We start from the raw sequence: 13,481 nt of genomic DNA, 5'->3' as shown, positions 1-13,481 counted from the left end.
GGAAGGACTGATGTTGAAGCTAACACTCCAATACTTTGGCCACCTGATGCGAAAAGCTGACTCATTTGAAAAGACCCTGATGCTGGGAAAGATTGAGGGCAGGAGAAGGGGACGACAGAGGATGAGATGGTTGGATAACATCACCGACTCAAGGGACATGGGTTTGGGTGGACTCTGGGAGTTGGTGATGGACAGGGAGGCCTAGCGTGATGCAGTTCATGGGGTTGCAAAGAGTCGGACACGACTGAGCGACTGAACTGAACTTAAACTATTCTCCTGTATTTTCCTTACATTACTTTTAAGAAAAACGAAGGAATTCTGTTTTAAATGGTATTCAAAAAGTGGCTTTAAGTTGATAACACTATTTCTATACAACACTTCACTGTGAAATCCTAATTTATAAAAGCCTTGATAATTTACTAACTTAATACTTTACAGCCTATAAGTCATGTATAAACAATGTACAAGGTCACATTTATGAACAAATTGATAATCTAAGTATGATTATACTGCCACCTAGTGCTCGACTTTTATGGTGACATAATCACACAGGACTGTTGGGGGGGACCCACAATCAGTGCTGGTGGGGCCAACAGTTTCATGGTAGAAATGACAAAGCTTTGCTTTAAAAATTGGCCCTATTTGAGAGATCACTACCAATGTCTTAAGGGTCACTGACAAAACAGCCGATGACAAATACTTCAAATGTCTAAAATAACAATCTTATAATTCAGATGTCAACTGTTACATATGTAAGTAGTTTTACAAAGAGCTAAAAAGAAATTGGAAACAATCTAAATTATAGGAGAGACTAAATACTACACAACCATTTAAATACTGGGGAAAAATTAAACAAGACATCAAATTGTATTTTCCAAAGATAGCAGCAATAATATCTCCCATCCACATATTCTTCTGCAATATGACATTGTTACCCTCACACTGGGGCTTCCATGGTGGCTCAGCTGGTGAAGAATCTGCCTACAATGCGGGAAACCTAGGTTCGATCCCTGGGTTGGGAAGATCCCACAGAAAAGGGAATGGCTGGCTACCCACTCCAGTATTCTGACCGGGAGAATTCCATGGCCTGTATAGTCCACAGGGTCACAAAGAGTCAGACATGACTGAGCGACTTTCAGTTACTACCCTCACACTGAGGTGGGGCTATTTCTTCTCCCCTTCCAGTCTAGGTGGGTCCTAGGACTGCTGTGACTAACAGAATACAAAAGTGACCTTGTTTCAAGGCACAGCCCTTAACTACTTGAGTCCAGCTTCCATTCTCCCTCAGAACACTTGCTCTTGGGATATCTTTCTTAGAAACCAACCATCATGTATGAGCTATTCTAATACAACTACGGAAAGGCTTTCGAGGATGACACTTCAACACAGGGAGGGTCAAGGAGCAGAAAGGTACCAAAATGCAGGTGAGAAACCATTATGGAAGTGCACCCTCCAGGTCCAGTTAGGGCTGAAACAGTGGCCTAAGTGACTCCCTTCACAAATTAATGACATATAAAATTTTGAGCAAAATTAAATGGCTGTTACAAGCCATTAAATTTTAAAGTGGTCCATCATGTAACTGAAACAGAAACTGGTTCCAGAAAGTATGATGTTGCTTTAATAAAGTCCTAAAATATGTGGCACTGGTTTTAAGACTGAGTGATGGGCCTCAAGTAGCCTACAAATGATGGCTTGAAGGACAGTGAGAAGTGTTATTAGAGACTATAAAAAGATATTTTATATCACACAAAACATATTTTTTGTATTATGAATTATTTCACTTAAAAAAAAATAATAGTAATGGGCACTCTTACTTGATGCCTCAGTAGAGAGGGGTACAATATGGCTCCAAAAATGACAGTTAAGCAGTATCTGGTCTTGAGTTTAAAATTAAAGGGAGTTAGTGACAATGGGATGCCCTAAGTTTCAAGAACACATTAATATTAAATATTAAGTACAAAGTTGTCCAGAAACAATTCTAAAAGGGCTTGTTTCTAAAGTTGTCTGGTGACTATTTAAACAAAAAGCTATTCAAAGTGCTTGTTCAAGAAATGTTATAGCCTAAAAACTTTGAGGCAGTGTAAAATTTCATGGCAAGTATAATCAAACTATGTACACCAAAATTATTTATTAGAAGACATATGATGATGCTATCTAAATATAAATCACTATGAACATCAATCTCTCAAATGTTTAAAAAGTTACAAATTTTATGCCCTCAGTGGACTACAGAATATTTGCCCAGCTTAATTTCTTCTCTATCTCCAGAGTATTAGAGATAAAAGTTGAACTGAGCTGACAAAAGAAGAGCATATGCCTTTAAATCAAAATGATGATGGAAATCTGATTTATTATTAATATATGACAATGATATATGTTTCTGTATATATGTACATATGTGTATGTATTTTTAAAATTTAGACTCATGGAAAGTCATGATCAATTAAACTATTTTCAACATAATTTGGCTGATGGTAACATCAGCAAAATGGAACTTTCTGTTTGCAGACTCTTTCTTGCTTGCCTCCTCTTGTCTGGTCATGAAATATATTCTTCACTTGCAGGGCATCATATTATACATTTAACCACAATACCTGTGAATGAGGCTACTGTGTATGTTAAGACAAAAGTTTGTTATATTTTATGTCAGAAAACCCAGCATCACAAACAGATATTTCTATATATAGAAAAGTTTAATCAGATTATACTTCAAATTTTTCAGGCCTTAAAATCTAGCCTAGGGACTCCCCTGGTGGTCCAGTGGTTGAGATTCCACCTTGCAGTGCAGGGGACATGGTTTTGATCTCTGGTCGGGGAACAGAGATCCTACATGTCATGGGGCAACTAAGTCCACATGCCACAACTAGTGAAGTGAAGAAGTGAAGTCACTCAGTTGTGTCCGACTCTTTGCAACCCCACTGACTGTAGCCTGCCAGGCTCCTCCGCCCATGGGATTTTCCAGGCAAGAGTACTGGAGTGGGGTGCCATTTCCTTCTTCAGAGGATCTTCCCAACCCAGGGATCGAATTTGGGTCTCCTGCACTGCAGGCAGACTCTTTACATCTGAGCCACCAGGAAAGCCACAACTACAGAGTCTGTGCACCACAATGAAAGATCCTGTGTGATGCAACTAAGACCAGATGCAGCCAAATAAACTGGAAAAAAAAAAAATTAGCTTACATCGTTAGAATGAAAAATACCATTTTTGATGCTGTTCAATAATAATAATAAAGCAAAATTAAAAGGAAATTAACTGTCTTTGGTTAGAGATAGAAAAAAAAAAAGTAAAATTTAGGATTCCAAGCACTAAAAAGAATATAAGACTTGAGAATTATATCTTCCTTCTCCAGTTACTTAATTTTATCCAACTATCTTGCCAGTTACAGCAGAAGTGAAGCTGATGGAAAGACTGGAAATATAATACAGTATTTTTCCACTATTTCTTTTTAAATGGCAACAGAAGTTAAGAGAACCAAGAAACTGAAATTCTAATTAATCTTCTGTCTCTGTCTCACTCTTACATATAATCAGTTCAATTTTACTACTTGGTAAGAATTAGAATGCTCTCATTTAACTTGGGGGTCAGCAAACACTTTCTGTAAAGGGCCATAGAAAACATTTTATAAAGGCTTTGTGGGTCCAGAGGCCAAACTGAGGTTATTATTTTATATATATATATATATATGTAATTAAACAAAAAGAGAAAAATCCACTAGTTTTTAATTGATTAAGAATATAATAATGACCAAATATAATTTGTTATAATACAATTTCTACTACTAGGAATAACAGAATTCTCTTTTGAAGGGATAACATATCACTTAATCAGAGTTCAAAGTTAGTGTTCCTTAACCATCAAAAAAAATTTTTTTTAATCAATTACAAATGGTCATCTGTCAGTGTTATATTAATAACATTTTATATATCTTACTTTTAAAAATGTCTTCCCTCATGCAGACAAGTACAATCAAATACTGACATTAATCCACAAGCATTTCTAATAGAGCATATTCACTGTTTGGAAGGCATTTATAGAATCTTATTACATTCTTCTGATATTTGCCTTTTATCATGTCACTATATTGTAGATTAAAAAATCACTTCTAATTAAAGGTTAGGTAGAATCTCCTTAATTGCAGTTAAGCAGCTTTAAAATATGAAAATTTCCTTTGCACTTGTATCCTGGTCTGAAAAACACTGACTAAAGTTTGAGTTTGGAAAATATATCCACTGCAGATTTGGGTGGGAATTAAAATCTTAGTTTTTGTTTTAACTTCTGACAACCATGAAAGTACATAAGATGTATTAAAGCAATTTGACATTACTTATGTTTTAAATAATGCTAGTTGTCAAACTGGCTTTACTACAGTGTAATCAATCACCACTTTGCCTTTGCAGTTCTAGATTGAATTTATTAATAAACACTAGCAACTCTGCAGGAAAACCTAATTTCTGAAGCCATTTGTGTTCAACAGTAGTGGCTGAGGGCAATACTGGCTCAGAAAAACTTCAACCTTGCCCCAGAGCTTTAAAAAAGGTCACAAGAAAACTTTGCCATTATTAAGTTACCAAATGACTGTGTGGTTGGGCAAGTCAAGATACTCAGCTTCTATTTCTGACAAAAATTTATAGAACTGATGACAGTTAAGTCCATGAGACTGAATGAAATTCACTACTGACATTATATATATGGATCAATAACATGTGATGAATTCAAACCTTTTTCACAGCATAGCAGATGAATAATACAATGGATAACTATACACTTGAAAAATCTTCCATTTTCACAATCTTTATAAGTTTGTCCAACTAAGTCTTCTGCACTACACCTTATTTTTAACACATCCTAGCAGATTCCACTTCAGGTTGTACTAAATCAGTATTTTGGCAATTTAATTTAGAAGTAGTTTCTCCTGTAGTTGTTCCATGCAGCTGATTCAATCTATGAAACTCTGCACTGACTCTGTGAATAAACAAATCAGCAATATCAACAACACCTGTCTAGTCATCAAGAGTCTAGGAAAAATACTTGAAATAAATTATCTTGTTTTTAATTTACTACTGATGTCACTGCCAACGTCCTCAACTCTTCAAGCAACTGTTTCTTCTGAGAGGTTAGCAGTCTTAACTAAGTTTATAGTCTCTAGACACATTTCTTTAGCTATTACAAACACACACAAATAACTCATCATTGGTAAATGATCTTCCCTGTTTGGCCCACAAATGAGCCACTCAGAAACTTAACTGCAGCCTTATTTTTATTCTTTTACTTTTGTGAAGAAATTCAGCTGTGATGAGATTTTCTACTTGACATTTTCTAAATTTTATGATCACTGTTTTCCTGAATTAGCAGTACTGTGATGAGTGCTTAGCCTGATAATGTCAATTGTCTTCTTCTGGTGTATCTATAGTATGGACCACATGATAAGGACAATGATTCGCCATTTCGTCCAGTTACAAAACTTATGCTCTGCTGCTAAGTCGCTTCAGTCATGTCTGACTCTGTGCGACCCCATAGACGGCAGCACACCAGGCTCCCCCGTCCTTGGGATTCTCCAGGCAAGAACACTGGAGTGGGTTGCCATTGCCTTCTCCAATGCATGAAAGTGAAAAGTGAAAGTGAAGTCGCTCAGTCGTGTCCGACTCCTAGCAAGCCCACGGACTGCAGCCTACCAGGCTCCTCCGTCCATGGGATTCTCCAAGCAAGAGTACTGGAGTGGGTTGTCATTGCCTTCTCCGACTATGCCTTAAAAACATGACATTCAGAGTTCTTTTTTTTTCTCATTTTGACTTGATGGGTATGCAATGGTAACAAAATAAATAAATAAGAGTTGCAGTATGGAGGTATGCCTGGCACTCAAAATGCTGCGGATTTATAACGGATTTGTGGTGCACTGAGCGGCAGTATGATGTGATGAGAACAACATGTAAGGTTTCTTTTTTTTTTTTCATTTTAACTGGAGGCTAATTACTTTACAATATTGTAGTGGTTTTTGCCATACATTGACATTTTCTTTTACAACCACTAAATTCTGCTATGCAACATGAAAGCAGCCACAGACAATACATAAACAAATGAGTGTGACTATATTCCAATAACATTTTATTTTTAAGTTTGACTTTGATAATATTTTCACATGTCCCCAAATATTATTTTGATTTTTTAACTATTAAAAAAATGGAAAAGTCATTCTCAGCACACAGGGCATATAAAAATAGGTGACAGGTCATAATGGAACTATGGCAGTGGAACTAGACTGCTGGACTACTTAATCCTCAGTTTCTGCCATCTCTAAAATGAAGATATACCTCATAGGTGTCACTAAGGAAAAACTGAGTGAATATGTAAGTCATTTAGAACAGTGCCTAGCATATAAGCTTATTAACTGTTAATATACTTACTGAGTAGAATGTAATTGCAAATGGGTTTCAATTGCTACTAACAACTCTGTATGATTTAAAACTCCCACTGGAGGTCTGAGGCAAGCAGCCTACTCGGATGAATATTGCACGTGCTCCAAAAAAGACACTTCCACAGTGTAACACTATCCATGTTTCTGTTACACTGCCCACAAGCCTGCTAGCAGTTTCATTCTTGAGTATTTCAAACCTTGAAGTATTATACCTTTTCTCAGGTGCTGGAGACAACCCCACCATAAGAAAAATTTCTGAACAGACTATCTCTATCCTAAAGTTATACTACAGATCTAGATTAGTGAGCAAGTAGGAATAAAGTGAAATTTTAAGAAGCAGTATTTTGGGCAATAACAATTTTACACTAGAAATTCATAAATAAATCAGTCTGTATGAGCAAATGAAATTTAAACCAATCTTTTTTTGATGACTAAAAGGCCTTGCATGAGACTCAATACCTCTATAAAGACATACCTTTATTACTGCAAAATCATTCATGCTTATCTAATTTCATTCCTCTGAAACAAATCATGTTTAAATATAAGAAAATCACAAAAGGTAGATTACATTTATTCATTATTTCCATATGCACAAGTGTGCATCAAATATTTAAGCCAAAAAACTCAGGAAACAAAGGACTAAAGGCCTTTCCTTCTGGATTAATTACCTCCATTTTAGATGTCCATCCTACCCCACATTATGAAGTATATGTGTTTCTATAGACAGTAAAATATGGTCTCTGATTTTACTCTCACTTATTTCCTTTCTTCTAAATCTATTTGCTTTACAAAAAAATATGTATTACCTGTAAGAGGAAAAAGTAAAAATGTATTCATTAAAAGAGAGTTTGGAAAATATACAAAAGCAAAGTACCCAAAAGAGTGTTTTCAATTAAAATCATAGTAACTGCTTACCTACAACCAGGCCACATTCAGGACAGATCATATCACCAGCTCTGTAGTCCTCCACTAGGATCGCATCTGGATGGTTTGGACATGTGACTCTTGGAAGAGCATCCAAACTACGTGGGAAAAAAAAAAATTTTTTTTTAAATATCCTTCTAACCAATATGCAACACACTACTAATCTTTCGGAGGGGGGAAGAGGTGGATTCTGAACACTTTCCCAATAAATTTACAGTACATTTACACTTATAAGACATTTAAGCTCAGATTTCAAAGTAAACATCTTAGTTACTTTAAATCCTACTTAGTAATTAACAGATAATACTGGAACTGCCTTTTGTAAGAATAGTTCCTGGTTTGCAGAATGGAAGGTTTTAAAAATGTAAACAGAAAACAAGCTTTTTTTTAACATGCAGACTACTAAAATGTTTATAAATCTTGATTGGTATGGAAATGACTACCTACCATCATAACACGGAACATATACATATAACCATCTGGTCTGCGACCTTTGACACTTACTTCTCTGGTGAGAGAATAAATTTCAATTCTGTGTTTTTCTACTCGCTGGATACCTTAGTAATAAACTTGAATGTACACTGAACCTAAAAAGGATACAAACCAAGGTGGTAGATGTGGCTCTGCTGAACTTAGGATGATTTCATTTAGTCCAGAACTGAGTTTGTTAGCACTCAAGAAATGACTTCAAAAGCTACTTTTAAATCTATTTGTGATATTAATAATTTGCTTATTTTATTTTGAAAGTAAGGCAGTATGGGAAAGACACATCAGCCGTAAGTGACCTGACAGAATCGGTTCTAAAAACTATCCAAGATATTTAACATAGATTTAATAATTATTTCTATGGCTGTGGTGTCTTACAATCACAAATGTCTGCTATCATTGAAAATAAGCTCTTTTTAAAAGTTCACTTGAAGTAATACAGAACAAGCTTCACAAACATATATATAAAAGATAACATCAACTATTCTTGAAGTATGTAAACAGGTATCTGTGGTTTTGGATAAAGTTTCTCAAACTAGCAAACACAGTTCAGAATGGTAACTTTCAACAGAGGTAATATCCACTGAAAAACTGATAAAATAATCCATATTCCCAAATGTACACGTTCAGGTTAACCAGAACACACCTTGAATCTTCTCACTGGGAAAACAGGGAATGGAGGTTTAGTTTATATTCATGCTTATTAGACTCTTAAGAGTCCCTTGGGCTGCAAATCAAACCAGTCAAACCTAAAGGAAATCAATCCTGAATGATGCTGCACCTAAAGCTAAGCTAAAGCTCCAATACTTTCGCCACCTGATGTAAAGACATAACTCACTGGAAAAGACCCTGATGCTGGGAAAGACTGAAGGCAGGAGGAGAAGGGGGTGACAGAGGGTGAGATGCTTGGATGGCATCACTGACTCAATAGACGTGAGTCTGAGCAAACTCTGGGATACAGTGAAGCACAGGGAGGCCTGGTGTGCTGCAGTCCATGGGGTTCCAAAGAGTTACTGAACAACAACATGCTTATTCCATAAACTTCTACTAGGAAAATATTTTCATAAATTATAATAAATAAAACATTAAGAAATTAGTATAAATTATTTTTTTAAAACTGTGTCAAAATAAAGGACAGTGTTAGAAAAGTAACAGTAATTACAAATGTGTACAATGGGCAGCCATGTGGCACACAGCATTCAAAGGACTGATATATTTTGTACTATTAAAAAGTAGAATACTGTGTGCATGTATATGTATATAAAAATGATATGGGAACAATTCAAAGATATGCTGAATGAAAGAGTAACATAGGGATTTCAGAGAAAACTGAAAAAAGAACTACAGTTATATGCAATAACATGAGTAAATCTCCAAATGCTGACCAAAAGACACCAGACACAGAGGAATACATACGCATTTATATATAAAGTTTAAGTTAGGCAACAAATCTATGGTGTTAAGAATAAGGATGTGGTTTTCTTTGAGAAAGAGTACTGACTGAGGGCATAAAGGAGGTTTCCAGAGTGCTGCTGCTGCTGGTGGTATTTGATCGAGAGACTTGGGTGACAGCTACGTGTATGTGCTCACTTTGTAAGTGAACTGCACACTTAAAATCTGTGTGCTAAATAACTTCACAAAAAAAGGTAAAAAGCGAGAGAGCATTCATTTTTTATATTAGACTACTTTTTGGAAGGAAGAGAGGTTAGGATTATATGCATATGTTTGTGAAACCACAGAATCACTAGGAAAACACCAAGAAACTGGTTACGATGACTGCTCTGGAGAATTAGATGGTTAGGAGTGAGGGAAAAAAGAAACTGCTTTTCTTCTTGCTTTTTATGATTTGCATGTGTTACCTATTCAAAGTAAAACTGTGCTCAAGCAGTTAACTTTTAATTAAATAACCCACAAGGGTAATACAAAAGAGGAAGCACAAGAGTAGGGCAGTGGGGGAAGTAAGGGAAAGAAACGAGAGGGAAGGAATGGAGTAAACCACCACCACTGACATTAGAACTACTTAGGCTGCCTAAGAAGCCACGAAATTCCAAACTTCATTTTATAGCTATCCTTTACTGGGTGCCTACTGTGTGTCTGCGGCTGCTGCTGCTGCTAAGTCACTTCAGTCGTGTCCGACTCTGTGCGACCCCACAGACGGCAGCCCAGCAGGCTCCCCGTTCCCGGGATTCTCCAGGCAAGAACACTGAAGTGGGTTTCTATTTCCGTCTCCAATGCATGAAAGTGAAAACTGAAAGTGAAGTCGCTCAGTCGTGTCCGACTCCTAGCGAGCCCATGGACTGCAGCCTACCAGGCTCCCCCGTCCCTGGGATTCTCCAGGCAAGAACACTGGAGTGGGTTGCCAGTTCCTTCTCCAATGCATGAAAGTGAAAACTGAAAGTGAAGTCGCTCAGTCGTGTCCAGCTCTAAGCAACCCCATGGACTGCAGCCCACCAGGCTCCTCCGTCCATGGGATTTTCCAGGCAAGAGTACTGGAGTGGGGTGCCATTGCCTTCTCTGACTGTGTGTCTAGTACTGTACATATATTATTAATCTTCATTAGCAACCCTTCAAATTAAGCATTACCTCTATTTTAAAGATTATGCTCAGAGAATGATTTTCCTGAAGTCACAGAACTAATGAGTGGTAGAGTTTAGATCTGAACTCATAACATTTGTGTTCTTCTCTGTGAAAACACCAAGCAGTTTCATAGTCCAGTAACTGTCCCTCTTTCTCAGGGGAAAAAAGCTATCACAGAAATACTAACATCCACCTTTGTTCTCATGGGTAGAAAAAACTCAGAGATGGACAACTGCAATAAGCCTAGGAAGAATTTATTTCAAAGAAATATCTGAGATTTTTTCTTTTAAAAGAGAATAAAGCACACAAAGGAAATGTATTTTTTTTCGGTAAAGAATCAATCAAGTGAATTTACTATATTTAACTACTACAGTATGTTATAATAAAGCCCCAATATAACCATATTCATAGTAGATCTGCCATAGGAGAATGTTATATATAGGTGTCTTTGGGAAGCTAGTTCTCCATTTACCTACAAGGAAGCCTAACCTGACAGAGCCACACCCAAATAGAATGATTGAGCATTTAATCACAGAATTACAATCAGTAAACAAGTGTCACTGGCCTTAAGAGTTGTTTCCAAGTAGTTTAGTTAAGGCTGCCTCCTGCCCCATCTTTTAAAAATACAGTAACATAAAGTAGTAAGGCTTGGTACTCACCAGAAAGGGCCTGGACTACTCAAAGCTTATTATTTTGTGATGATGGTTTTCATCAGGAACTCAATTCCAAAGATGAGAACAAGTTCAGAAAAATTATGCCAGAGTTACCTTGGCTTCCAGAAGCTACAGAACTTAATCTGATACGTTTAATACATTATGAGTTACCAAGTGTGATACCAGGAAACATATCTGAAATTCTATACTCTGTTCTAATACTAACCTTGGAAAAGTCAACATGGGCATGACTCAGTTTACACTTAGGCAAAAATCCTAATATCTACCTCATACTAGTCATGAGAGACATAATTAGGGTCTGCAAGCATTTTTCATGTCACAGGATTAAAGGCTGTCTCTAATGGCACTGTATGCATTTGCAGTAGGTATCAATCAGTACATCACATTTTTAAAATATATTAGTGACTTTCCTGCTGCGGCTGCTGCTAAGTCGCTTCAGTCGTGTCCGACCCTGTGCGACCCCACAGATGGCAGCCCACCAGGCTCCCCCGTCCCTGGGATTCTCCAGGCAAGAACACTGGAGTGGGTTGCCATTGCCTTCTCCGAGTGACTTCCCAGTATACGTTAATTTTCTGCAGGCAAAATTTTCTTCAGGAGTATACAGATGACATCTCTAAAGAAATCTCTTAAGGAGACTTATCAACTCTTCAGAAATGCCTTAGCTTCCACTTCAAAAGGCCTCGGGGATGGCTATCAGTTTCCATCAGGTTTACCAACGCTGACGTCCCTAACTTTTTGCCAGATGGATAAAGGCCTAGAACTAACCCCTTCCCGCTCTCTAGAAGAGGATTCAAGGACCCTCGGCTGGCAGACCAACAGATTAAAAAAAACAAGCGTGGAAAATCTAAGAAAAAAGGACAGTTGGATCATACGCAAAAGACCCGAGGCCAGAGGCTGGGGACACCGGAGCCCCTCCACACGATAATGCCTGGGTGAGAAAACGACCAAGGACGCTGGAGGAGAAACGCCGGCGGCTCGTTACCCCCTGCGACACCCCTGACAGCCCTGCGTCTGGATGTGCCTTTGTCCCGGGCGGCCAGCGGCTCCGGCTGCCTCTCCCCGCACTTCCGAGGCGTTCTGCTCGATGAAGCAGCGGGAGCGGCCGCCCTGCTAGCCCCGGCACTCGACGCCCGCCCTTCAGCTGGCTGGGCTCTACATGACGTACTAACCGGCTGGTAGACGCCATCTTCACGGCCACTGCGGCTCCAGCTACAAACAACGACAGACGCAACCTCAGACAGGAAGAGACAGTGGCGACGAAACGCAGCGAGACTGGCTTTTATAGGCGAGTCGCCCACGCAGTCGTAATAGGGCGTGGCTACGGGTCCGGAGAAGAGCCAAGAACAGTGAGCTCGGGTACGCCCCGTGCTTTGCGTTTTGTTATTTCCCTATTCACTTTCGGTCATTTTCTATGTGGCTGGGCAAATATAGGAAATCACCCGGAAAAATTCCCAAGGGCACCCTGCAAACGTGCTGCACCAGAGATACCTTCAACTTGACTGAGTTACAACACAAAATACTGAGCTTCGTGGAGGGGGCAAAGCCCCCATCAGTTCAGTTCAGTTCAGTTCAGTCGCTCAGTTGTGTCCGACTCTTTGCGACCCCACGAACCGCAGCACGCCAGGCCTCCCTGTCCATCACCAATTCCCGGAGTCCACCCAAACCCATGTCCATCGAGTCAGTGATGCCATCCAACCATCTCATCTTCTGTCGCCCCCTTCTCCTCCTGCCCTCAATCTTTCCCAGCATCAGGATCTTTTCAAATGAGTCAGTTCTTTGCATGGCCAAAGTACTGGAGTTTCAGCTTCAATATCAGTCTCACCAATGAACACCCAGGACTGATCTCCTTTAGGATGGACTGGTTGGATCTCCTTGCAGTCCAAGGGACTCTCAAGAGTCTTCTCCAACACCACAGTTCAAAGGCATCAATTCTTCAGCGCTCAGCCAGATTCTTTATAGTCCAACTCTCAAATCCATACATGACCACTGGAAAAACTATAGCCTTGACTAGACGGATCTTTGTTGACAAAGTAATGTCTCTGCTTTTTAATATGTTGTCTAGGTTGGTCATAACTTTCCTTCCAAGGCAAGTGTCTTTTAATTTCATGGCTGCAATCACCATCTGCAGTGATTTTGGAGCCCAGAAAAATAAAGTCAGCCACTGTGTCCACTGTTTCCCCATCTATTTGTCATGAAGTGATGGGACCACATGCCATGATCTTAGTTTTCTGAATGTTGAGCTTTAAGCCAACTTTTTCACTCTCTTTCACTTTTGTGAAGAGGCTCTATAGTTCTTCCTCACTTTCTGCCATAAGGGTGGCGTCATCTGCATATCTGAGGTTATTGATATTTCTCCCCGCAATCTTGATTGCAGCTTGTGCTTCCCGCAGCCCAGCGTTTCTCGTGAT

At 38.7% G+C, this 13,481-nt stretch overlaps 1 protein-coding gene across 2 annotated transcripts in view; it reads right to left on the bottom strand.

The window, feature by feature from the left end:
• GTF2B (general transcription factor IIB) overlaps positions 1-12,351 on the bottom strand; it is a 32,576-nt gene extending 20,225 nt beyond the window's left edge. Inside the window, exons 1-2 of one of the 2 annotated variants that reach the window (XM_061411353.1) lie at positions 12,243-12,351; positions 7,328-7,434 (exon numbers count right to left, since the gene is read on the bottom strand). In XM_061411353.1, coding sequence (XP_061267337.1) covers positions 7,328-7,434; positions 12,243-12,259 — 124 coding nt within the window. In that variant the 5' untranslated portion in view covers positions 12,260-12,351. The other variant, XM_061411354.1, reaches the window with a different exon arrangement.
• Positions 12,352-13,481: the final 1,130 nt, after the last annotated feature.

The sequence above is a fragment of the Bos javanicus genome, chromosome 3 (genome assembly GCF_032452875.1).
Source record: "Bos javanicus breed banteng chromosome 3, ARS-OSU_banteng_1.0, whole genome shotgun sequence".
Classification (NCBI taxonomy): Eukaryota; Metazoa; Chordata; class Mammalia; order Artiodactyla; family Bovidae; genus Bos; species Bos javanicus.
This window is presented reverse-complemented; position numbering and strand designations above follow the sequence as displayed.